At 41.8% G+C, this 26,962-nt stretch overlaps 1 protein-coding gene and 1 long non-coding RNA gene across 2 annotated transcripts in view; one reads left to right on the top strand and one right to left on the bottom strand.

Moving 5' to 3' along the window:
- Positions 1-24,044, top strand: part of nipbla (NIPBL cohesin loading factor a) — a 157,241-nt gene extending 133,197 nt beyond the window's left edge. Inside the window, 6 exon segments of the mRNA XM_034170432.1 lie at positions 18,802-18,948; positions 19,092-19,456; positions 19,577-19,637; positions 19,639-19,752; positions 22,466-22,663; positions 22,755-24,044. Coding sequence (XP_034026323.1) covers positions 18,802-18,948; positions 19,092-19,456; positions 19,577-19,637; positions 19,639-19,752; positions 22,466-22,663; positions 22,755-23,117 — 1,248 coding nt within the window. The 3' untranslated portion in view covers positions 23,118-24,044.
- LOC117510638 overlaps positions 20,702-26,962 on the bottom strand; it is an 11,898-nt gene continuing 5,637 nt past the window's right edge. The window contains exons 2-3 of the long non-coding RNA XR_004560773.1: positions 20,984-20,995; positions 20,702-20,849 (exon numbers count right to left, since the gene is read on the bottom strand). This is a non-coding gene — a long non-coding RNA (uncharacterized LOC117510638). The remainder of the gene's footprint in view (positions 20,850-20,983; positions 20,996-26,962) is intronic.

Below are 26,962 nucleotides of genomic sequence, written 5' to 3'. Positions count from 1 at the left end.
GGAGATGAAGGGACGGAAGCCTCAAATCTTGTGGCCCAAATCCTGCCAGAAAAAGGAGTGGGAACCAACAGATACAGACATTGTCCATCTTCTAGAAGGTCTGAAAGGGCATGTAGACAGGAAGTTGAACAAGATGGGTGAGATCATCTACAGCTATGGAGCAGAGAGATTCGGGATAAAGAGCATGAATCTTGGAGCACGGAAGGAACCAGGGACGCATCTCAAGTCCAGAAGACAACAGGGGATTGAGAGACTGGTGAAAGAAAGAAGGTCCCTGAGAAAACACTGGAAGAAGGCCACAGAGGTGGAAAGGAAAGGACTTGAGGCACTCCAGGGCGACAGTAAACAGCATCTTGCAACACTGCGAAGAGCAGAATCCTTGAGAAAGCAACATAAGAAGAAGGAATGAACAAGGACTGCCTTCTACAGAGACCCCTACAGGTTCGTCAAACACCTGTTTGTCAAGGAGAAAACGGGGACCCTCAAAGCACCCATAAGGGAGCTAGAGGAGCACTTGAGGAAGACCTACTCTGACAAACAGAGGTACAACCCCTGGCAAAAATTATGGAATCACCGGCCGCGGAGGATGTTCATTCAGTTGTTTAATTTTGTAGAAAAAAGGCAGATCACAGACATGACACAAAACTAAAGTCATTTCAAATGGCAACTTTCTGGCTTTAAGAAACACTATAAGAAATCAGGAAAAAAAATTGTGGCTGTCAGTAACGGTTATTTTTTTAGACCAAGCAGAGGGAAAAAAATATGGAATCACTCAATTCTGAGGAATAAATTATGGAATCACCCTGTAAATTTTCATCCACAAAACTAACACCTGCATCAAATCAGATCTGCTCGTTAGTCTGCATCTAAAAAGGATTGATCACACCTTGGAGAGCTGTTGCACCAAGTGGACTGACATGAATCATGGCTCCAACACGAGAGATGTCAATTGAAACAAAGGAGAGGATTATCAAACTCTTTAAAGAGGGTAAATCATCACGCAATGTTGCAAAAGATGTTGGTTGTTCACAGTCAGCTGTGTCTAAACTCTGGACCAAATACAAACAACATGGGAAGGTTATTAAAGGCAAACATACTGATAGACCAAGGAAGACGTCAAAGCGTCAAGACAGAAAACTTAAAGCAATATGTCTCAAAAATCGAAAATGCACAACAAAACAAATGAGGAACGAATGGGAGGAAACTGGAGTCAACGCCTGTGACCGAACTGTAAGAAACCGCCTAAAGGAAATGGGATTTACATACAGAAAAGCTAAACGAAAGCCATCAACACCTAAACAGAAAAAAACAAGGTTACAATGGGCTAAGGAAAAGCAATCGTGGACTGTGGATGACTTGTGATTTGGCGCTATATAAATAAAATTGATTTGATTTGGATGAAAGTCATATTCAGTGATGAATCTCGAATCTGCATTGGGCAAGGTGATGATGCTGGAACTTTTGTTAGGTGCCGTTCCAATGAGATTTATAAAGATGACTGCCTGAAGAGAACATGTAAATTTCCACAGTCATTGATGATATGGGGCTGCATGTCAGGTAAAGGCACTGGGGAGATGGCTGTCATTACATCATCAATAAATGCACAAGTTTACGTTGATATTTTGGACACTTTTCTTATCCCATCAATTGAAAGGATGTTTGGGGATGATGAAATCATTTTTCAAGATGATAATGCATCTTGCCATAGAGCAAAAACTGTGAAAACATTCCTTGCAGAAAGACACATAGGGTCAATGTCATGGCCTGCAAATAGTCCGGATCTTAATCCAATTGAAAATCTTTGGTGGAAGTTGAAGAAAATGGTCCATGACAAGGCTCCAACCTGCAAAGCTGATCTGGCAACAGCAATCAGAGAAAGTTGGAGCCAGATTGATAAAGAGTACTGTTTGTCACTCATTAAGTCCATGCCTCAGAGACTGCAAGCTGTTATAAAAGCCAGAGGTGGTGCAACAAAATACTAGTGATGTGTTGGAGCGTTCTTTTGTTTTTCATGATTCCATAATTTTTTCCTTGGACTGCCTAAATGCTTTACCAGCATAGGCTTGTATGGCAATGGAGCCCTCTCTCTGCCAATTTCAAGCTTGGTGGAGGAGTACAAATGTGCCAAAGCAGGGCTAGAGATGACTCTTACCGAATCCCATGATCCTGCCGTCAGAGGAGCTGCTCCAACCCTAGCAACAGGGAGGAAATGGAAACCGTCTGTGGCAGTTGCGGTGGCAAAGACCGCCCTCAGACACCGGGACATAGTGGGGCATGTCCAGCATGGCAGAGGTGGCTTGGGTCTGGAAGCAACAGCATCCACATGGCAAAAGGCTACCCCAGCGGAACGGTGGCACATGGTGGTGGAAGAAGTGAGAAACCAGGAAGCAGCAGCCAGGTGTGCGACAGCTGTCTCCCAAGCTCAGCAAGGCCGCTGGATGAAGTGGGAGGGCGTGGAGAGGAAGAACATCACATGGAGCGACCTAAGGAGCATGGAGTCCAACTGGCTAAGCTTCATTATTAGAGCAACATATGATGTCCTGCCATCTCCAACCAACCTACATGTCTGGTATGGAGAAGACCCAGCCTGTGTCCAGTGTGCAGTCCCGGCAACCCTCAAACACATCCTGGTGGGGTGCAAGGCAAGCCTGACACAGGGAAGATACACCTGGCGCCACAACCAGGTGTTGAAGTGCTTGGCTGCTGAACTTGAGAACAGGAGGGTAACCACCAATGCCATGCCCGTAAACCCCCAGCCTACCTTCCAATGCAAGATTTTCGTTCGGGAAGGAGAAAAAAGAGGGACCAAGTTATCCCCGGATCCGGGCCTGTTGAACATAGCCCGCGATTGGGAAATGCAAGTGGACCTCAGCCAGAGGCTCACCTTCCCACCCGAAATTGTAGTGACCAACCTGCGTCCTGACCTGATCCTCTGGTCCAAATCCTGCCGACGTGTCTTCATCATTGAGCTGACCGTTCCATGGGAGGATGCCATCGATGAGGCATTTGAAAGGAAGCGACTGCGATATTCCAATCTAGCAGCTGAAGCAGAGGGGCGGGGCCGGAGTGTGAAGGTGTGGCCAGTGGAGGTCGGCTGTAGAGGCTTTGTAGCCAGATCCACCACAAAGTTCCTGAAAGAAGTAGGAATCAGAGGGTAGGCCCAAAGGAAGCTAATCAAAGAACTTGCCACTGTAGCTGAGCGGAGCAGTCACTGGTTGTGGCTGAAACGCAAAGAGGCAACTTGGGCTTCCAAATGACCACCAGGTGACACCCCCCCATATGCTGCACGCCCGGGTCTGATCAGCCTGGGATGGGCCAACCTCGGCAGAGGGTCTCTTGTTGTAAGTGGCCGAAACACCCAATGACGTTCGGGGCAAACAACTGAAGATGTGGCGTGGTGGTGGCACCTTGTGATCATTGATCCCATCTCATCTAAGAGGGCACCTCCAACAATTGATTTGCTGATTATTTGGGAATTTAACAGCTAGTCCTATTAAGAAAAGGTCCTAGCCTTTTTGGATCCAACATAACGTTCTGGCGCCAAGCATGCCAAAATACAGGTAAATGATGGACAGAAAGGCTAATCTGTGATTGGCTATTGCAATCTGAGTGGAGAACACACACACATATATATATATATATATATATATATATATATATATATATATATATATATACTAAATGCAGTTTCTCCAGGTCTTGGTGTAGTTAACTGTTTTTTTTTTTTTTTACCTAACTTATTGTAGAAGCTTTTGCAATATAAACTTTGCAGTGTATAATATACGCACCCCCGTGGCCATAGAATATATATACAGGGCACAGGGTCGGCAGCAGCATTAGAGTATTAAGAAGGTGACAATGTGCATGTAGTGCAATGTTCACAGTTTGGCGGTGGATGTTGAACTGTTCAACAGTCTGACAGCATTCGGGTAGAAGCTGTTTTTCAGTCTGGACGTTTTTGCCCGGATGCTGCACAGCCTCCTTCCAGATGGAAGAGGTGTGAACAGACTGTGCGCAGGGCAGTGGTGGGCACAGATAACCAAAAAATTAACTTTGATAACAGATAATCAGATAACTGAAAAGTTATCTTTGATAAAGATAAAACAATAAACCACCCAAAAATGTATCGGAAGGTACAGATAACCGATAACAGATCAATTCCAATATTGTCTCTGGTACATTTACAACTACTAATAAACTGTATTTGAGTTTTAACGCCACAATAGCTTCTAGTAATATTAAAAGTGACAACAGACCCAAACAATGAGGCCACACTTTTGTCTTTGAACATCCTGCCCACTGCTGGAAGCTCTTGTTTACTGCACAGCTTCCAGCACAGAGGCACCCTGAGAGCAGCCACAAAGCCAGCTCTCTATCAATCACAATGCTCTGGTCAGGCAGAGGTCTTGGAAAATAAAGTCATGCTGACTTATGGTTTTGATTTATAAATAACATTAATACCGATAGAATAACTCAAATTAATGTCAATTCTGTCATTTGTACAAAGTTAAAATATAACATATATCTTTTAATGTTGAATAATGCACTAATTCTGAGGTTTTGTAACAAACACAGACAGATCGCAAAGGATTCTGGGTAAAAGTGCCTCTGCTAAACACTGATTGGTTCAGTCATTCATTATGTAAATCAACACGTTAATGTGACATGTGTCATGTGTTGGTGTTTACAGATAAATGTGCTTTTGTAAAATGTTCCATTTTTTATTTGTAAAAACAGGCATTTTTATGGAGCCCTGGAAGTGTCATCACAAAATGTTTTGCATGTGGAGAGAATGTGCGCTCATTTTATTAGCGCCATACGCACGTTTGATGATGATGTAAAATGTGCACTTTGTCTTGACACATAAATGTTGGCTTTACACTGTGCAAGTTTTGGCCCTTTTTCAGATGATTTTTCATTCGTTCGAGAATTTTTTGGACCGAGTTTCAGGTTAATTGCGCGTCCTGCATCGTGTAGTGTACATGGAGTAACAAGCTGCATTCAACATCTCACGACCACCTCCTGATCGCCAATCGTATGGTCGAATGAAAATCAAACCTGTTTGATATTATTCTGTATCCTGCTGCTGAGGGGCTACAAGCCTCAAACCGCTCGCACTGTGCCTGTGCAAACACCATAGAGCTGTCTTGTAATGTTTTTTTTTGTTGTTGTTTTGTTTTTAAACTTAATTTGTAAAAAAAAAAAAAAAAAAAAAGCCATTTCAATCAATCAATCAATCAATCAATTTTTTTTTTATATAGCGCCAAATCACAACAAACAGTTGCCCCAAGGCGCTTTATATTGTAAGGCAAGGCCATACAATAATGATGTAAAACCCCAACGGTCAAAACGACCCCCTGTGAGCAAGCACTTGGCTACAGTGGGAAGGAAAAACTCCCTTTTAACAGGAAGAAACCTCCAGCAGAACCAGGCTCAGGGAGGGGCAGTCTTCTGCTGGGACTGGTTGGGGCTGAGGGAGAGAACCAGGAAAAAGACATGCTGTGGAGGGGAGCAGAGATCGATCACTAATGATTAAATGCAGAGTGGTGCATACAGAGCAAAAAGAGAAAGAAACAGTGCATCATGGGAACCCCCCAGCAGTCTACGTCTATAGCAGCATAACTAAGGGATGGTTCAGGGTCACCTGATCCAGCCCTAACTATAAGCTTTAGCAAAAAGGAAAGTTTTAAGCCTAATCTTAAAAGTAGAGAGGGTGTCTGTCTCCCTGATCTGAATTGGGAGCTGGTTCCACAGGAGAGGAGCCTGAAAGCTGAAGGCTCTGCCTCCCATTCTACTCTTACAAACCCTAGGAACTACAAGTAAGCCTGCAGTCTGAGAGCGAAGCGCTCTATTGGGGTGATATGGTACTACGAGGTCCCTAAGATAAGATGGGACCTGATTATTCAAAACCTTATAAGTAAGAAGAAGAATTTTAAATTCTATTCTAGAATTAACAGGAAGCCAATGAAGAGAGGCCAATATGGGTGAGATATGCTCTCTCCTTCTAGTCCCCGTCAGCACTCTAGCTGCAGCATTTTGAATTAACTGAAGGCTTTTTAGGGAACTTTTAGGACAACCTGATAATAATGAATTACAATAGTCCAGCCTAGAGGAAATAAATGCATGAATTAGTTTTTCAGCATCACTCTGAGACAAGACCTTTCTGATTTTAGAGATATTGCGTAAATGCAAAAAAGCAGTCCTACATATTTGTTTAATATGCGCTTTGAATGACATATCCTGATCAAAAATGACTCCAAGATTTCTCACAGTATTACTAGAGGTCAAGGTAATGCCATCCAGAGTAAGGATCTGGTTAGACACCATGTTTCTAAGATTTGTGGGGCCAAGAACAATAACTTCAGTTTTATCTGAGTTTAAAAGCAGGAAATTAGAGGTCATCCATGTCTTTATGTCTGTAAGACAATCCTGCAGTTTAGCTAATTGGTGTGTGTCCTCTGGCTTCATGGATAGATAAAGCTGGGTATCATCTGCGTAACAATGAAAATTTAAGCAATACCGTCTAATAATACTGCCTAAGGGAAGCATATATAAAGTGAATAAAATTGGTCCTAGCACAGAACCTTGTGGAACTCCATAATTAACTTTAGTCTGTGAAGAAGATTCCCCATTTACATGAACAAATTGTAATCTATTAGACAAATATGATTCAAACCACCGCAGCGCAGTGCCTTTAATACCTATGGCATGCTCTAATCTCTGTAATAAAATTTTATGGTCAACAGTATCAAAAGCAGCACTGAGGTCTAACAGAACAAGCACAGAGATGAGTCCACTGTCCGAGGCCATAAGAAGATCATTTGTAACCTTCACTAATGCTGTTTCTGTACTATGATGAATTCTAAAACCTGACTGAAACTCTTCAAATAGACCATTCCTCTGCAGATGATCAGTTAGCTGTTTTACAACTACCCTTTCAAGAATTTTTGAGAGAAAAGGAAGGTTGGAGATTGGCCTATAATTAGCTAAGATAGCTGGGTCAAGTGATGGCTTTTTAAGTAATGGTTTAATTACTGCCACCTTAAAAGCCTGTGGTACATAGCCAACTAACAAAGATAGATTGATCATATTTAAGATCGAAGCATTAAATAATGGTAGGGCTTCCTTGAGCAGCCTGGTAGGAATGGGGTCTAATAAACATGTTGATGGTTTGGATGAAGTAACTAATGAAAATAACTCAGAACAATCGGAGAGAAAGAGTCTAACCAAATACCGGCATCACTGAAAGCAGCCAAAGATAACGATACGTCTTTGGGATGGTTATGAGTAATTTTTTCTCTAATAGTTAAAATTTTGTTAGCAAAGAAAGTCATGAACTCATTACTAGTTAAAGATAATGGAATACTCAGCTCAATAGAGCTCTGACTCTTTGTCAGCCTGGCTACAGTGCTGAAAAGAAACCTGGGGTTGTTCTTATTTTCTTCAATTAGTGATGAGTAGAAAGATGTCCTAGCTTTACGGAGGGCTTTTTTATAGAGCAACAGACTCTTTTTCCAGGCTAAGTGAAGATCTTCTAAATTAGTGAGACGCCATTTCCTCTCCAACTTACGGGTTATCTGCTTTAAGCTACGAGTTTGAGAGTTATACCATGGAGTCAGACACTTCTGATTTAAAGCTCTCTTTTTCAGAGGAGCTACAGCATCCAAAGTTGTCTTCAATGAGGATGTAAAACTATTGACGAGATACTCTATCTCCCTTACAGAGTTTAGGTAGCTACTCTGCACTGTGTTGTTATATGGCATTAGAGAACATAAAGAAGGAATCATATCCTTAAACCTAGTTACAGCGCTTTCTGAAAGACTTCTAGTGTAATGAAACTTATTCCCTACTGCTGGGTAGTCCATCAGAGTAAATGTAAATGTTATTAAAAAATGATCAGACAGAAGGGAGTTTTCAGGGAATACTGTTAAGTCTTCTATTTCCATACCATAAGTCAGAACAAGATCTAAGATATGATTAAAGTGGTGGGTGGACTCATTTACTTTTTGAGCAAAGCCAATAGAGTCTAATAATAGATTAAATGCAGTGTTGAGGCTGTCATTCTCAGCATCTGTGTGGATGTTAAAATCGCCCACTATAATTATCTTATCTGAGCTAAGCACTAAGTCAGACAAAAGGTCTGAAAATTCACAGAGAAACTCACAGTAACGACCAGGTGGACGATAGATAATAACAAATAAAACTGGTTTTTGGGACTTCCAATTTGGATGGACAAGACTAAGAGACAAGCTTTCAAATGAATTAAAGCTCTGTCTGGGTTTTGATTCATTAATAAGCTGGAATGGAAGATTGCTGCTAATCCACCGCCCCGGCCCGTGCTACGAGCATTCTGACAGTTAGTGTGACTCGGGGGTGTTGACTCATTTAAACTAACATATTCATCCTGCTGTAACCAGGTTTCTGTTAGGCAGAATAAATCAATATGTTGATCAATTATTATATCATTTACCAACAGGGACTTAGAAGAGAGAGACCTAATGTTTAATAGACCACATTTAACTGTTTTAGTCTGTGGTGCAGTAGAAGGTGCTATATTATTTTTCTTTTTGAATTTTTATGCTTAAATAGATTTTTGCTGGTTATTGGTAGTCTGGGAGCAGGCACCGTCTCTACGGGGATGGGGTAATGAGGGGATGGCAGGGGGAGAGAAGCTGCAGAGAGGTGTGTAAGACTACAACTCTGCTTCCTGGTCCCAACCCTGGATAGTCACGGTTTGGAGGATTTAAGAAAATTAGCCAGATTTCTAGAAATGAGAGCTGCTCCATCCAAAGTGGGATGGATGCCGTCTCTCCTAACAAGACCAGGTTTTCCCCAGAAGCTTTGCCAATTATCTATGAAGCCCACCTCATTTTTTGGACACCACTCAGACAGCCAGCAATTCAAGGAGAACATGCGGCTAAACATGTCACTCCCGGTCTGATTGGGGAGGGGCCCAGAGAAAACTACAGAGTCCGACATTGTTTTTGCAAAGTTACACACCGATTTAATGTTAATTTTAGTGACCTCCGATTGGCGTAACCGGGTGTCATTACTGCCGACGTGAATTACAATCTTACCAAATTTACGCTTAGCCTTAACCAGCAGTTTCAAATTTCCTTCAATGTCGCCTGCTCTGGCCCCCGGAAGACAATTGACTATGGTTGCTGGTGTCGCTAACTTCACATTTCTCAAAACAGAGTCGCCAATAACCAGAGTTTGATCCTCGACGGGTGTGTCGTCGAGTGGGGAAAAACGGTTAGAAATGTGAACGGGTTGGCGGTGTACACGGGGCTTCTGTTTAGGGCTACGCTTCCTCCTCACAGTCACCCAGTCAGCCTGCTTTCCCGGCTGCTCGGGATCTGCCAGGGGGTAACTAACGGCGGCTAAGCTACCTTGGTCCGCACCGACTACAGGGGCCTGGCTAGCTGTAGAATTTTCCACGGTGCGGAGCCGAGTCTCCAATTCGCCCAGCCTGGCCTCCAAAGCTACGAATAAGCTACACTTATTACAAGTACCATTACTGCTAAAGGAGGCCGAGGAATAACTAAACATTTCACACCCAGAGCAGAAAAGAGCGGGAGAGACAGGAGAAGCCGCCATGCTAAATCGGCTAAGAGCTAGTAGCTACGCTAAGCTAGCGGATTCCTAAAAACACGCAAAGTGAATAATGTGTAAATAATTTAGAGGTGATTCAGCAGAATGAGTGCTTTAGTTAAGGCACGTAAAGATTACACTGGGAAACAAATCGTAATCTAGATAACTAGATCAATCTAACTGCGCAGATTAAACAGCTAACAGATACAGAAAAACACCGCTGTGCTCCGGAACAGGAAGTGATACAATACCGCAGTGAGAGCCAACCACCAGTAGAGGCAAGCAAGAGCATTTACAAAGCCAAAAAGTTGATTTGACAACCATCTAATATAACCGGGGTCAAAATAAATAGAACACTGCCATCTACTGGTGCCCATACGCTTAGTACTTAGGGCGAATACTGCCATGAACACTACTGTTCGAGAGTTTTTGTAAATTAAGTTTGGAAAAAAAGCTTACATTTTGCTTCTGGAAACATGAGTCCGACGTGTCATTGAATGTACAATGTGTGTAAGAACATAAATTGGGCGCTCTAAACTTTTACACTGTGCGGTTCTGTTGTATAGTTTGAACTGAAACCGAGTACAGTGATTAAAATATCATACAGTGTCTGCCCAGCATGATCTGAACCCGAGTGGTGTTCAGTTGTTGGACTTCTGTGCTAGTCACTGTTTGTCCATCACGAACACCATGTTTGAGCACAAGGGTGTCCATAAGTGCACGTGGCACCAGGACACCCTGAGCCGGAGATCGATGATCGACTTTGTAGTCATATTATCTGACCTTCGGCCACGTGTCTCGGACACTGTAGTAAAGAGAGGGGCAGAGCTGTTGACCGATCACCACCTGGTGGTGAGTTGGATCCGCTGGGAGGGTAGGAAGCCGGTCAGACCTGGCAGGCCCAAACGTATCATGAGGGTCTGCTGGGTACGACTGGCGGAACCCTCTGTCAGGGAGGTCTTCAACTCCCACCTGGGGGAGAGCTTCTCCCAGATCCCGGAGGAGGTTGGAGACATGGAGTCCGAGTGGACCATGTTCTCCACCTCCATTGCTGATGCGGCTGCTCGGGGCACCCTGTGGGGAATGCTCCAGGAGTACGGGGTCTGGGGTCCTTTGCTAAGGGCTATCCGGTCCCTTTACGTCCGCAGCAGGAGCTTGGTTTGCATTGCCGGTAGTAAGTCAAACCTGTTTCCAGTGCACGTTGGCCTCCGCCAGGGCTGCCCTTTGTCACCGGTTCTGTTCATTATTTTTATGGACAGAATTTCTAGGCGCAGCCAGGGTGTAGAGGGTTTCTGGTTTGGGAACCACAGAATCTCGTCTCTGCTGTTTGCGGATGATGTGGTTCTGTTGGCTTCGTCAAATCAGGACCTTCAGCGTGCACTGGGGCGGTTTGCAGCCGAGTGTGAGGCGTCCGGGATGAAAATCAGCACCTCCAAATCCGAGGCCATGGTTCTCGACCGGAAAAAGGTGCTTTGCCCTCTTCAGGTCGGTGGAGTGTCCTTGCCTCAAGTGGAGGAGTTTAAGTATCTCGGGGTCTTATTCACGAGTGAGGGACGGATGGAGCGTGAGATCGATAGACGGATTGGTGCAGCGTCTGCAGTGATGCGGTCGCTGTATCGGACCGTCGTGGTGAAGAGAGAGCTGAGTAGGGGGGCAAAGCTCTCGATCTACATTCCGATCCTCACCTATGGTCATGAGATTTGGCTCATGACCGAAAGAACGAGATTGCGGGTACAAGCGGCCGAGATGAGTTTCCTCCGCAGGGTGGCTGGGCGCTCCCTTAGTGATAGGGTGAGGAGCTCGGTCACTCGGGAGGAGCTCGGAGTCGAGCCGCTGCTCCTCCACGTTGAAAGGAGTCAGTTGAGGTGGCTCGGGCATCTTTTCCGGATGCCCCCTGGACGCCTCGCTGGAGAGGTGTTCCGGGCACGTCCCATTGGGAGGAGGCCCCGGGGAAGACCCAGGACACGCTGGAAGGATTACATCTCTCGGCTGGCTTGGGAAAGTAAGTAGGTAAACTTTATTTATATAGCGCTTTTCACAGACAGGGGTCACAAAGCGCTTTTACAAGGTAAAACAATAAAAATATACAGTAAAACAGTCCTAAAAGATTATTGGCCATGAAAAGCCTGTTTAAAAAGTAGAGTCTTTAGTTGCTTTTTGAACATCTCAACAGAGCCTTGGGGTTCCCCCGGAGGAGCTGGGGGAGGTGTGTGTGGATTGGGAGGTCTGGGCGGCTTTGCTTGAGCTGCTGCCCCCGTGACTAGACTCCGGATAAAGCGGAAGAAAATGGATGGATGGATGGATGTCTGCCCAGCTTCAGGACGAATACTGCCATGAACACTACTGGCCAGTAGATGGCAGTAGAGACCATGAAAACGTGCCAAAACAAAATTCCAGATAATCCGTGTCTGCTACATTTAAGATGCATGGAATTTAACAAACGAAAATACAATAACAACGTCTATAAGCCCAGAGAATATATTCACTAGAGTTTTAGGCACTAGAGTTTAATGCTGTTGTCCATGGAGCCTGAACAGAGTGTCTGAAATGCATTTGTCCTGTCGTGAACGTACTGAGATTACCCTATCACCCATAATGCACTGCTGGGCACAGCATGTGCTCACTAAAACCTTAAAATTAGCACATTACTTTAAAACTAAAACATATATCTGATATTTTCACTTTATGAAACGTCAGACATGTCAGTAATTTTAAATAACTTGTCCAAAATTAGTTTGGTTAAAAGTTGAACCATAAGTTAAAAATGTATGCCTCTGGATGACTTGGGTGATATTGCCAGCGTATCAGTATGGTGTTAAAGGAAATTTTTTTTTTTTTTTTTTTTTTGTGACACCACTTTTGCCTTGCAGAGGATAGAGTGGTTTCTTCAAAAACACCTCTCTTCTGTTTGCAGAGGGTAGAACTATACATCTGTTAGGAAACTTTTAACAGGTAGGTGCTCAGCTGATTTTAAATTTTAAAAATGTTTGTCATTGTTCATCTTTGTTTACAATGTTATCGGTCTAAAAGTTATCGGACAAAAATGTATCGGAAGATAATTAGTCCGATAATGGTTTTTAAAGTGATCTAAAAAGATAATCCGATAATGCAAACATTATCTTCGATAATTATCTGTTATCAGATTATCGGAACTGTGCCCACCACTGGCGCAGGGTGGGTGGAGTCTCGGAGCATGCAGGTGGCTTTGTCTCTACATCTGGAGATGTAGATGTCCCAATGGGTAGTAAGCTGCATCCGATGGTCCTCTGCTGCATCTGATGGTCCTCTATGTATATATGTATACATGTATGTATACATATATGTATGTATATATATTAGGGTGGTCCATAAAAATGGTCAATTTAAAAAAAAAAAAAAAACTTCAAGTCTCACCCTCTAAATTTGTTGTACTTAACATAAAAACACATCATGTACAATTTCATAAAACTCTAATAATTTTTACTGGTAGCACACAGCCCTTAAAGATTTTGCTCGCAATAACTTTGTCATATAGTATGGTCGTTTCCAGATATTTCCAAATTATTTCTGTCAGTTTAATATTGATATGTCAGGACAGAAATTATGGCAATACATTGGAAAATCAAATCTTTTCATATCCCATAAAATAGTTAACACTAAAACATGAATTGTGAGATGCAGTTCTTCTCGTACATGTATCATGCTCCTACAATACCTACATACTGGGGTAGCGAAGATTTTGTAACAATTAAACATTGCACTTTCATTTTATTGATGAAATACTGTTTCATTATTGATAAATTTAAATAAGTCTATACTTTATATATTTCCACATATATTTTGATCTAGCTCCAAACAATAATATTCTTTATGCCTTGCAGTACTTAATATTCAAAAATGTATGAATCAGCACAAGAACCAATTATACAGCTGTGTAACATAAGAGAACATCCTTTACATGATAATGATATTTAAGTTGCTTGCATCATGACCAAGACTTGCTGCTGTTTCAGTCAGAATATAGGTGGCACTTCTGTCTGTTGTTTGGTCCTATCCAATGCTGCTGCAAGTCCTGGTGTTACAACAGCTTTAATTTTACTGGCTTTTTGTGGCACTGGCATAACAAATTCTTCATCTGGACTTTCTGTGTTCTCTTCACTCTGGCTGGAGACAGTGTCAGGTAGTGAGACATTAGATGGTCCAGGCTCCTCCAGTTTCTCTTTGTATTTTGCTTCTGCAGCTTTCCTTTTTTCTGCTCTTTGTTCTTTGGCAGTTTGTATTTTATCTATGCCTGTCATGCATCCTCTACCTTTCTCTCGCTGAGCAAGTAGGAACTGTCTGTCATCTTCAAACTTTATCATTGTTAGGACATCCTGATGTGCCATGTCAAACAAGTCCTCCAAAGATTCACAAAACACTGTTTCATCTTTCTTCTGCTTGTCTGTATTGTGATTCTTGGTCTTTTTCAATGTTTTCCATTTTCCGAACACCTTTTCTAACTTTGTGATCAGATGCTGCTTTGCCCTCAGTGGGATTCTAGCTCTCTCCCAAAAAGGAATTGCCATGTCTATAGAGGTCACAACAGCATCATGGACAGTTTTCTTCAAATCAGTGTGTTTGAAGAAAAATACCTTGAGTATTTGCCCATTTGAGGGCAATTTGTTTCCCTTTATTTCAGTCGGTGGAACCAATAAGGTATACAAATGTTCTACTTCTAGTAGCTGACATGTTTTACTGAAGTTTCCAGTTAATGGTTAAGCATGTTAAGTCAGCAAGTGTCTCTTTTTACATTTATCTCATGTTAGATTCACCATCACCAAAGATCTGAAAGAAAAGAAGCTGTGAATTGAAGCAAAATTTTCAGGTTGTAGCTTAAAATAACATTTTTGAAAGTATGTTGTTTGTGAGAAATATTTAAACCCAGGTATAGTTTTAAATTGAATATAAAATTATACTTTAGTTACACTCAGGTGGTTAACTTCTATCCTCTTTATAAGTGATGTGATTAGATACTGGATAATGGATAACCTATTGCATGGGCATTCGGGCAGCGATAATTGATATATTTACAACCTTCAGCTATGATGTGCTACCTCTAAATATTAATGTATGACAAAAATATTTGGCAGGCTTTCTTTTTTCCCAAAGCATCATAAAATGAAGGAGTGAGAGTAATGAATTTCCAACTTTTATTTTTTTGAACCACCCTAATATATATATTTGTGTGTGTGTGTGTGTGTGTGTGTAAAATCCTTCATGATAAACTCCATTCAGAACACCGTCGCACATACACCAATTGAGGCCGAATGGCGTCAGAATGACACATCCGGCTACCGTTCGGCAAGTATTGAGGTGCGGTCTGAAGACTGATGGACAGCAGTCTCAGGGCAGTCTACATATTTGGTCCCATTCGCTTGGCTGCCTTGAGTGTGTTGCACAGTTCAAAACACTCTTGGTGCTGTCGAGATGGTACGCACGTTTGATAGTGTTCTGTGTGCAGTTTGTGCGCAATGTACATATTCTGACGGCGTCATAACAGCATTTGAAATTATCTGATTGCAGCTGATTGAGTTCCGAGATGGACTGGTCACGGCAAAGCCTACCAGCATGTTGTGCAAAGGAAATGTTGATATGTAATAACATTTATGTGGCACACATTCATCATGTGCAGTGAATGTGAACAGCGTGCAATTAAACCGAAAGCACCGCGTGCCACTGCAGGTCAATGCGTCATACTGCTGCCGCAGATCTGAACAGGCTGTGATATCCATAATAGACCTTACAGTACAGATATATTTCCATTCCTTCCCATGGGTGACATAAATAATGTGAAATATTGTGCCTATCATATCTGTGACACCATGGGCAGGTGCGCCACTCCATGGACTCATGCGCAGTAATGCGTTATTGCACGTGTCAGAGGCTTGGAGCTGAATGGATCTCACCGCTGTACTATACATACTATTACTTCATCACCATCTAACTCTGTAGGAGGTATGACGTGGAACTGTATCACCACTCCATGACAACATTATTAAACATGAATCTCACCTCCGGCAATGGCCCCAGGAGTGTTTCACAGAGCAGGTAGTCCATGAGCCAGTCATGAATTTTGACCTAATAGGTACCCCTTAAGGGGGAAAAAAACACTTAGAATCCAGCCTCAGTGTCCTACAATATCACGTCCTACACAAAAATGTATGATAGCCATCCCAGGGTGGTAGCTGTAGCCAGGTAGGGGTCAATGAAGAATTACACAGAGGTGAAACTTTAAAAATGCTCCAATCATGTTGAAAACTGCTTGGTTTATTAAAGGAAGTCAGAGAACTCAGAAAAATGCTGCTGGAGAAAGACAATAAAATACAGATTTTGGAAAACCGTGTGGATGAGTTGGAGCAGCATATTAGGATGGATGAGGTGATTGTGTCCGGATTGAACATTAAATATAGATCATATGCCAGGGCTGCTGCTCCAGCATGGATGAATCAAAAAATCATGTGGGTCAAAAATTAAAGATGCTCCAATTTCAGCAAAAAAATGATGCAAATTATTGGTTGAAATAAAAGGATCAATAATGGAATAGTTTTGACTGTGTTGAATGTTTTGTCTCCAAAGTAAAGGTCAAAAAAGGTCAGCATCCATTGAATTCTATGACATGTGACATATGTTACCCTGTAACATGATAACTAAGCATGACAGATGGTGCAAACTATTCCTTTTTAGAACTCTATTAACCTAAACAATAATTTGCATAATTTGTTTTTACTGAAATTAGAGCAACTTTAATATTTGACCCCTGTACAAACTGAAATTGACCTTTGTCACCATTTTTGCTGTTTTTAACCCCATAACTCCAGAACATTCCATCATAGATAGTCCAAACTATACCTTTTTGGAATTGTTATGATCAGATGAATGATGTGATATAGTTTTCAACATGATTGGAGCATTTTTAAAGTTTGACCTCTGTGTAATTTTTCATTGACCCCTACCTGGCTACAGCTACCACCCTGGGTTGGCTTTCATACATTTTTGCATAGGCCATGATACACTAAGACTGGATTCTAAGTGTTCCCCCTTAAGTGGTACCGAAAACTTGCTTGGCCCATGGACTAAGGGTGGACAGGAGCCACGGACCACAGCCTGTGGTGAAAACCCTCTCACCCGACTGCTGTGTGCTGCAAACAACCATGGCATAAATAAATCCAATGTGATAATCCAACCAGACTTCATGGTATATAGAGTTGCATTGTGCTGCTGATGTGAGCAAAAAAAAGAGAAAGAAATTAAAGTTTTCTGGAAAGGCAACCATATGTTGGTTGTACTCCAACGTTCAGTACCGGCAGGTCCTGTGCAAAGGGAGGAACACGGCGCTGCCTGATCGTGCAGATGTGGACGAGGTAGTCTGGACAGGATCCGCCCACAGTCTACACACCTCTTTCCCTCCTGACTGCATCTGGATTATGGCCATTTTTGCCGTGTCTGCCTGGTTCCTGCACATTCTTGCTATGTGTGACTGGGGCTTCAGCATTAAAGAGAGACAAACCTCATTTTATTAAATTAAATAAAAGACAGTTACCAAAATAAAGAAACTGCTTCCTTTTTTATGCTGAGTTTACTCATCATTAGCAGATGATAAAAGATGGAAGTTCTGTTTACATCAGTGGAAAAGTAGACAGCTACCAATGATATGACAGTGTCCACTAGGGGCAAGAGAGCAGTCGCTAACAACAACAAAGTTCCACAAGTTAAATTTTTGCCACAAACCACTAAAACAGAAGGTGCTTTTTTATATTATTTCTATTTCTCTCTGTAGTAATCAATTGTAATGAGTCAATCTCTCTATCCCAGTAATGTTGCGTTTACACATAACGACGACAAGTCATGAATGCCACGAAGTATACATTCTTGGCCCCTGATCACGAATGTGATGATTTGAGGCAGAGGCGTCAAGTGTTCTCAGAAACTGCTGAAACCTGTTACCACGTGTTACGATTAATGGCACGTTGTTGCTGGAGAATTATCAGGAACCAATACACATGGTCAAGAATAATGTTCCACGTTGTTGCGCGCTGTTCAGCGCATTAAGTTCTGTCACGTTGTGAATGAAGCGAACTGTCATCCAACCGTTAGTTGCTGAACAATTCAGATCGCCCCAGTTTGCTCCTCAAAATCCAGCAGAACCAGCAGCAGAAGAACTTTGTGACTGCATGCTTAGTTGGGCTCTGTGCCATGGAGTGGCGCAGAAAGGAGGAGGAGATGGAGAGCCAGATGTGTGCCTCCACGTAACTCTCGCTCGTTTTCCCCCCAAAAATCAGGCACCTGCAGCAGGTGGAGATACCTGCAGGAGCACGCTGAGTGAGCATTGGAACGGGTTTTTGGCCGACTTGCCGTCACTGTCCTTCAGTATACTGCAGCAATGAAAGTGAATGCGGTGCAGCAGCATGTAATTGTGCGCACATCAGAGAAGAACGCTGTCATGCTCTGTTAAGGATCACCATTAATCAAGACGGATCAATAAGCTCAGTTGTGACCTCCACTACATAAGGCGAGACATTCGTGGAAAATTTTTGACAGCCAAAAAACATACTCCACGAAAATCACAAATATCACGCACTATTAAGAAACCTATTCAGATGCATTAAGTCATGTTACAAATGTCAGGAATGTGCCAAGAATGATGCAAATATGACATTAGTAACACATCTTGCCTATGTGCACCATAAACTTGAGAGAGGTGGTAAGTCTGTTGTTTTCTCTATCATGTCTAGGTACTATAGAAAACAATCATGGTTTATCATCTTTCTGTTTGCTTTGTTCAATGCACATCAGTCCATATTACCATTCCAAAATATATATACTGTATGTGTTGATATACAGTTTGTAAATTGACTTGAATAAGGATAATAAAATATTTTTGTGTTCACTGTATTTGAACAGTATACACGAGTACGTTTATCACATTTAAAATTCCCTTGCACCTCTTCTCTAAGTTTGTCTTGCGTGCTATACATGGTTTTGACTCAACAAGCGTATTTGTTTGTGCAAGAACTGCTCCAAAGTAGAACATGGAGTGGCAGTTCAAAGCGCTTGTTCACATGGATCACAATTTATTTTCCAGGGTTTTCAAATAAGTGCTGTCATCATTCAATCAAAAGCAGAAATTTAGTCTACGTCAGTCACTGTCTGTCAGTCATACTCTTTCTCTCTCCCTCTCGTGTTTTGCAGAAGACAGACGTCAACATGCTGCTTTTTTTAGCTGACAACCTAGCCTGTTTCCCCTACCAGAGCCAGGAGGAGCCTCTCTTCATAATGCATCACATAGACATCACACTGTCTGTTTCTGGCAGCAACTTGTTGCAAACCTTCAAAGAGGTAGAGCACAGTTTTCCAAGTTATCTTATATCTCAAGTTTCTTTTGTTTTCAGGAAGCCAGACACATCACAGAATTCAAATAAAATAACAAATGGTTATGTGAATGTGGTTTATTGTTCATTTCAATCTTGTGCTGCATCTAGTTTTTGCTAAAAGAGCCAAGGCGAAAGGAGAAAAAGCAGTGGAAAAACACATCAGATGGGGAAGAAGACGAGGAAAAGATGAACTGCAGTTCTCCCACGAGTCAGGACGAAACGAGCAGCAGCAACGATGATTACGACGAAGTGGTACGGCGGCCCAAAAAGGCCAAAAGGCGTGTTGCACAGTCAGAAAGCTCAGAATCTGACTCTGACCTGGAGGATTTGGATGTGGAGGATGTGGACAAAGTAATGAGGCTCCTCCCAGATAATCCCATGGGTTTGTTGGACTTTGCTAATGCTGTGCAGGGTATTCTGTTGCTCCTGGTGCTCAAACAACATCTGAAGATTCAATATGGATTCTCTGACAGGTAAGACTGCCAAAATGCATTATCTTAGTGATTTTATAATTACATTTTAGTCCTTTGTTATTCTGATAAGCCAAATTGAAAATTGTGGTTTATAACTGAAACATTTTTGTCTTCCCACAGTAAAATCCAGAAGTACTCGCCGACCGAGTCAGCTAAAGTTTATGATAAAGCAGTGAACAGAAAAAAGCAACGTTCATTCAGCCCCGCGACAGACTATCGACTTCATCTCAAATAACATGGCTAATGCTACGCTAACAGAAGATGTTAAGAGGCGAATCGTCAAGCAGTACCTAGATGTGAGTACTACAATTGAATAATTGTGCTTTTTGTTTTCTTTTTTATAGGTTCACTTACATTATCAGAGGTATTTATCTGAAGCACATGGCAGCCTCCTTCCTAAGTTGTTAGTTACTGTTAAGTTTCTTGAAGTCTTTCATTGTGTTCAGGGAAGTGTGTTTACTTTGTATTAATTCATTGTGTAACTTCTGATTTCTTCTTGTTCAGTATTAGTTTTAGAAGTGAGAATCATTAGACACCTCAGGATTTGGCTTTGACTGTTCAGAGAGCTGAGATGCGATGATAAAATGATTCTCTCTGCACTTTGATGCATCTTTTTTCTGAGCATTAGCTAGCTCTGTTTTGTCATTTACTACGTTACTTTTAAAAGACAGCGTATTTTGAATGCTCCAATGTGCAAAGTAGCATGAAAATCCTGGGGTCTCATTTATCAGCCATTTTGTTTGGGTTGTCTCATTTTAACAGGTTTAACCTTAACAATTTCTCTAACACATTTCTAGGCAAAGTATGGAATTTATCAACTTGTAGTTACATATGCAAATATATGCACACTCAAAACTGTGAATAAGCACAGCTTCTAAACAGGGAAACTGCAAAAACTGGCATTGCTGCTGTGTTCATACATTCTTCATTTCCTCAAATTAATAAGTACACAATTAGTCATTATGTCGAGTCACAATGAAACGTGTAGTCTCATTAGGCCTCATTAAATATTAAAAAACATTAGTTTATCATCCCCACCCGCATGCCGGAATTGGCCCACATCGATTTTTTTTTTTTTTTTTTTTTTTTTTTTGCGAATTTCATTGACAGCAATACATCTGGTCCAAGAACCGGTATGTCCACTAGGTGGTGAGTATGCTTTAGCTGAAGACAGTGGAAGTTTATTGAGCTGGACCCCGAACCTGGCACTTGTCATTGACAACCACACACACAAGGACAGTTGCCGATAAAGCCAAGAAGCTGAAGCCATGGTACAGGGTGAGCGTTACCCCAAGGCGACCATGAGCAATATTTACAGCCAGTATGCATGTGGTATGCTGCACAATGGAGGTAGCTTGGATGCTAAATACAATGGTTGCAAGATGAGTTTTTCCTCAGGGAGTTGTAGCTCTGTGCTGATGACGCATTCTATTCTGTGTGCCTCTGGCAAACTGCAGCTGAATTTCACATCTTCTTTTGAAGAAAATCATCCTCGTTGCATCAGACAAAACTAATAAAAAAATCCACTCTCCCTCATGACTTTTTTATGATGTCAATGATGATAACTGTTTTTTTATGGGCCTTATTGTTAAAACATTCTAAAGACACCTGTCTGGACTATACAGCAGCTTTTGACTTCAGAATTTAAATTAAAAAAATTAACGATCTTTACCATAAAAAATAAAATAAAATCTTGTGTGTCACCTGTTACTGCAAGGCATAAAGAAAATAGTTTCATTCCTGCCATTTTATATTAAAAATTGGAACACATTTTCACTCCTCAAATTAATAGATAATACAGCAGCCCAGGGAAATCACCAGAGCACAAAGGATTGTGGGACCACTCTTTGCGATGAATAATTATCAACATATTCTGTTAATTGAAACTTTGTTTGTTTGTTTGGTTTTTTTGTTTTTGGTCAGTATAGTGGTGAGTGTGTTAACACTTCATAAAATTTTTGTTGTCTCAATTTAAGGTGCAACAATGAATGACAAGTGAATAGTCTTTGCTCATGATGGGGTCCAGATGACTGGCAGATAGGCTGTCGCCACCTAGTGGCACATTTATTTATTTATTTTTATCACTGTTCCACAAAAGTTGATATTCTGCGCTGTTATTCCGCCCAGGAACGCAAACAACAAATGGATGTTTTGTTACCATATATATTGTTACTGAGGGCAATTCTGAATGTAAATGACGATGAACATGTACAGGCATGGTGATTTAGAACCTGTGGGATTTATCAACAGCTGAGACTTACAACTGCGTGTAAGGCTGGCGTGCACCTGTTTGACAAATATGGATTATTTGTGTGCACTTGCACACAAGCTAAATTTGTTTGTACGACAGCATTTAGAACATTTCCTACACACAGTTGGATAAATGAGGGTGCTGGTTCGTAACAGCTGACTAAAAATGCATAGCTTTAACAAAGTGGGAACCAAGTTTTCAATTGGCTTTACCCTCTCTGAGTTTAGCAGAAGCTTTGATATAACTTTGATGGTTCTCTGGTTAGCAGCAGCCACAACCAGCTGTTTTTCTTCCACTTCCAGGTGGAAATGTGTATATGATTTCTCTTGTTTGCTGTCTTTTTGTTTATATTGTTGAGACCTTACCTACATTGTGGACCTCATCAGGTCTTTCCCCCCTTCTGCTTCATCAAAGCCAAAGTGTTCCCATAAACTAAAAACATAAACCTTCCTATGTGTGTGCCACAGACTGTCTGGGTGCTGAACTTCCAATTTTTGTGATTTTTCGTCATTGTTCCACTGTTAACATTTAAAAAAGAAAAATCAATGTTTGGCATTTGCAAATCAATTCAGGTTCTTCCATGTCTGCATCTAAGTGTAAAAAAAAAAATGCTCCCCCCCCCCCCCCCCCCCCCCCCCCCCCCCCCACTCCTATTGTCAGTGTGTAGTGTTTACCCAAGTTCCGTTCTAATGCATTTGGAAGATTAACTGCTTTGGAGTCTGAAACTTAAAATTAAGCCTGATGTCTCCACTTTACAGTTCAAAGTTCTGATGGAACACTTGGACCCAGATGAGGAGGATGAGGAAGGAGAAGCATCTGCCAGTGCAAACATCAGAAACAAAGCCATAAATGCTCTCCTCGGAGGCTCCGGCGCTCTGTCAGGACCTAGTCCGCGTAATCAGGCGGGACCAGAGACAGATGATGATGACAGTGATGTTGATGACAGGAACCCCGGGGTGAGATGTCTGTGTACCAAAGTTATAAAATCACTGTGGGAGTTAAAAGATGTAACCATTTATATTCTCCTCTCCTTCCCCCCCACTTCAGTCTTCTCGAAGGTCAAGGCGAGCAGGTGACTCCTCAGACCCTGGCCGTATGAGTGAGACAGTGGAAGCTATGGATGTGATTGCCCTTTGCTGCCCCAAATACAAAGATCGACCGCAAATAGCTCGAGTCATCCAAAAGACCTCCAATGGGTACAGCGTCCACTGGATGGCTGGTTCATACTCAGGGCCTTGGGCGGAGGCTAAGAAACGGGATGGTCGTAAACTGGTGCCTTGGGTGGACACTATTAAGGAGTCGGACATCATTTACAAGAAGATTGCCTTGACCAGCAATCACAAACTGAGCAACAAAATAGTACAGACTTTACGCTCACTATACGCAGCGCGGGAAGGAGGGGCTAGCTAATAGCCCCAGTGTGTTTTGTTTTGGGTTTTTTTTTTTTCCTCCTTTCTTTTTGGACCCACTGCTCCAGTTCTACTTTTATCAAATTCTTCCTCCTCTACGCTCCTTCTCCTCAACCTGCCGCCTCCAACAACACAGCCAAACGTCACTGGATTAATTTCTTTTCCTTTCTCATTTTTGTAAGAAAACACAAGAGGGCAAGAATATTTGACACTACATAATTTTACTTATTCTTGCAAAAAATGAAAATGACAGAACATAAGACTTTATTATATTTGAGGGACTGCTGATTTTTTATTTTTTATTTTTTTTTTGTATATGTTCAGGGGATAGAATCCAGAAGGAATTAAAGGAATAATTCACCCATATTATCCTTTAAAAAGGCTATCAGAAGAGACCTGGAGGGAAATGTTTTGTCAACATTGTTGTGGGAGCTCCTTCGCTGTTGTGCAGCAGATTCTAGTCGCTCATTTCTACTCCCACTGTATCATAGTTTAACATGACAAAAACTAAAATGTTTATATCTCTGAAGACGAAAAAGCTGTAAAAAAAGAATAAAACCTTAAGTGAATGTTGGAAATTAGTCTTTTTGATGTTCTTATTAAAGTGTTTTTGGAGTTTATTATACTACTAGCACCCTGATGGTTCCTTTTAGCTTTTAGATCTTTGAAAGAAAAGAAAAAGGAAAAAAAAAAAAAGAATTTTTATTTTTGTTCACTTTTATTTGTCCATTCTGTACAATGGCAGAGTCCTCTGAACATAATTTATTCTATTTCAAACTACGCATGCAGTATATGTGGCCTATTGCAGGAGGATATTTTGTAAATGTAGATATTGTTGTATTAGGTCACCCTAGTAATAAGAGGAAAGAGGATTCATACCTCTTTGGTGGAACAAATACTGCAATAAATTTTTTACTTCTCTTTGTCACTTGTCTCCCTCAAACTTTAATCTAATCTTCATTTGCAAATGAGCAAATCCTGAGTACTGCTAAATCACAGCCTATCCAAAAGGAGTAACTCGGTTAGATGTAAACCGCTTTGACACGGTTACTTGATGAACATTGACCTGTAAAGTTGTGTAAGGTGCAAGTGGTTAAAGTTACATAAGCAAATTAGCTAAATTATACTGTAATGATTCCCTTTATTTGCATTCAAGATGAAAAGATTGCAAGGCTTTCAAAGAATGAAAGCACCGGTTTTCATCTGAACAGGTTTTGTTGGTTTTTCCAGTGACACAAACTGGCTTCAGAGAACTGGCTGTTGGGTTTGCATGCAGCAAATCATGTCATTAAGAACATAATCGCCATTTATCACAAATGTTTATACAAACAACCCTGCAATGAGCAACAAAGCTTCACATTCAATTTGACAGGTCTGTATTTCATGTCACTGAGCACAATAAAAGATGCTAACATGGCCCAAAATACAGTCCCTCACAGATATTTGCTAAATTTAATTACAGTGCAATTAAATAATTTGACTAATATATTTATATCTATCTAGATATGTACATGTTTATTGGTTGAATTCTTTGTTGATTTGTTGAAATTCTTGCATCACAAATTTCTGGAGGGTCTGAAAATAGGAGTTTTGTCGGTGCTCACCTGTATCCAACACGAATACAACTCCCATCTCTGGATGGAGCTGCACCTTAAACAGAGAAAAAACAGAATCAGGCACCAGAAAGACAAAAAAATACTGTATAATTTGCCAGCATTAAACATGAAGAAAAACAGAGAAATTCTAAGGTGATCGCCGACCACTAGCTTAAAACTTCACTAAAACACCCAGAGGTAAAGTTGAGGCCGCAGCCCCCTCCAATTACTAATAAATGAATTAAGAGTAAAAAGCGTAAAACAAAACTACCAGTATGCTAGCCATATGAAAGGGAAAAGAAGTACGTCTTAAGTCTGGATTTGAAAATCTCCATAGAATCTGACTGTTTTATTGACGCAGGGAGATCATTCCACAGAACAGGGGCACGATAAGTGAAAGCTCTGTGACCTGCAGACTTCTTATTCACTTTAGGGACACAAAGTAGTCCTGCACCCTGAGAACGTAAAGCCCGGCCGGTACGTAAGGTACCAGTGTGTTAGGTCAGCTAGGTAGTGTTATGTGGGCCGCTGAAGAGGAGGTACTGCTGGCCCACCACCACCAGAGGGCGCCCTGCTTGGAGTGCTGGCTCCAAGCACGAGAGGGCGCCAGACCCAGAAGAAGTGACAGCTGTCATTCATCCTCTGCACCAGCTGTCACTCGTTCATCATCGTCACCATAAAGGCCGGTCTGCAACTCCACCTCCTCGCCGAGAAATCAACTACTGAAGAGGTAATTTCTCTGCTGACTAATACCTTGTGTAATAATCTGAACTTCTGTTGCAGCCGTTTTCCTGGTGTTTTCCTTGTCTGTGAACTTGGCGTTGGTGTGACAGCAACGGCTTCGCCTCACACTCCAAACCAGATAAGTGGTTAATCAGGAGCTGCACGAGTGTGTGATTGGAGGTGGAGGTGCTCCCTCCTAACTGTGTGCAGACTGTGGATTACTGAGTGTGCGGACTCACACTCATTCATCTTGTCTCTGCTTTCTGCCAGCAGTACCAGGGTCGACAGCCGAAGACAGAGGCCACCTGGGGACTCGGGATTTGGCGGCTCCGGTGTTCTTCAGACCGTTGGTGGTGGAAGCCGTGTGGGACGCGGCTTCTCTCTCGTCGGGGGTCTTCTATCTTCGAGCCTGCCCACACGTCACCTGGTGTCAATTGACTTTGCAGATTCTGTGTATTTAGTTGTGTATTATCACAACATTAAATTGTTACTTTTTGGCTTATTCATTGTCCGTTCATTTGCGCCCCCTGTTGTGGGTCCGTGCTACGACACCTTCCCAACAGGTAGGGAGGTGCCAGTCCATGAATAATTTTATAGGTTAGTAGCAGAACCTTAAAATCTGATCTCACTGGGACAGGAAGCCAGTGAAGGGATGCCAAAATGGGTGTAATGTGGTTGTACATTCTGCTTAGTGTCAAAAGTCTGGCTGCAGCATTTTGAACCAATTGGAGAGCCCTAATGCTAGACTGCGGTAAACCAGAAAATAGAACATTGCAGTAGTCCAATCTAGAAGAGATAAATGCATGGGTCAGGGTCTCAGCATCAGCCATAGACAGGATGGGACGAATCTTCGCTATATTTCGCAGGTTAAAGCAGTCATAGTAATATTTCTAATGCGGAGGCCAAAGGACAATGAAGGATCAGAAATTACCCCAAGGTTCCTCACTTTGTCAGTGTAATGTATGACACACGAGCCTAGGCTGAGTGTTAACTGGTTAAATTGATGCCGATGTCTCACTGGACCAAAAACCATCATTTCAATCTTACCAGTGTTTAAAAGTAGGAAGTTTCCAGACATCCAACTTCTCACTGCTGCAAGGCAATCTTCTAAGGATTTATGTGAACGAGATTACCAGCAGTTATCGGCATGTATAACTACTGAGTATCATCTGCATACCAGTGAAAGGTAATCCCAAAACGCCGCAATATGTGCCCAAGGGATGCTATATAAAGGGAGAAAAGCAGGGGGCCTAAGACAGACCCCTGTGGAACCCCAAATTTCATGTCACTAAGGTTAGAGGTAGTGTTACTGTACAAAACACAAAACGACTGGTCAAGTATGATGTCAGCCATGCAAGGGCACTCCCAGTAATCCCAAAATGATTTTCCAGCCTATCAAGTACACTCAACAAAAATATAAACGCAACACTTTTGGTTTTGCTCCCATTTTGTATGAGATGAACTCAAAGATCTAAAACTTTTTCCACATACACAATATCACCATTTCCCTCAAATATTGTTCACAAAC

Source organism: Thalassophryne amazonica, chromosome 5 (assembly GCF_902500255.1).
Source record: "Thalassophryne amazonica chromosome 5, fThaAma1.1, whole genome shotgun sequence".
NCBI lineage: Eukaryota > Metazoa > Chordata > Actinopteri > Batrachoidiformes > Batrachoididae > Thalassophryne > Thalassophryne amazonica.
This window is presented reverse-complemented; position numbering and strand designations above follow the sequence as displayed.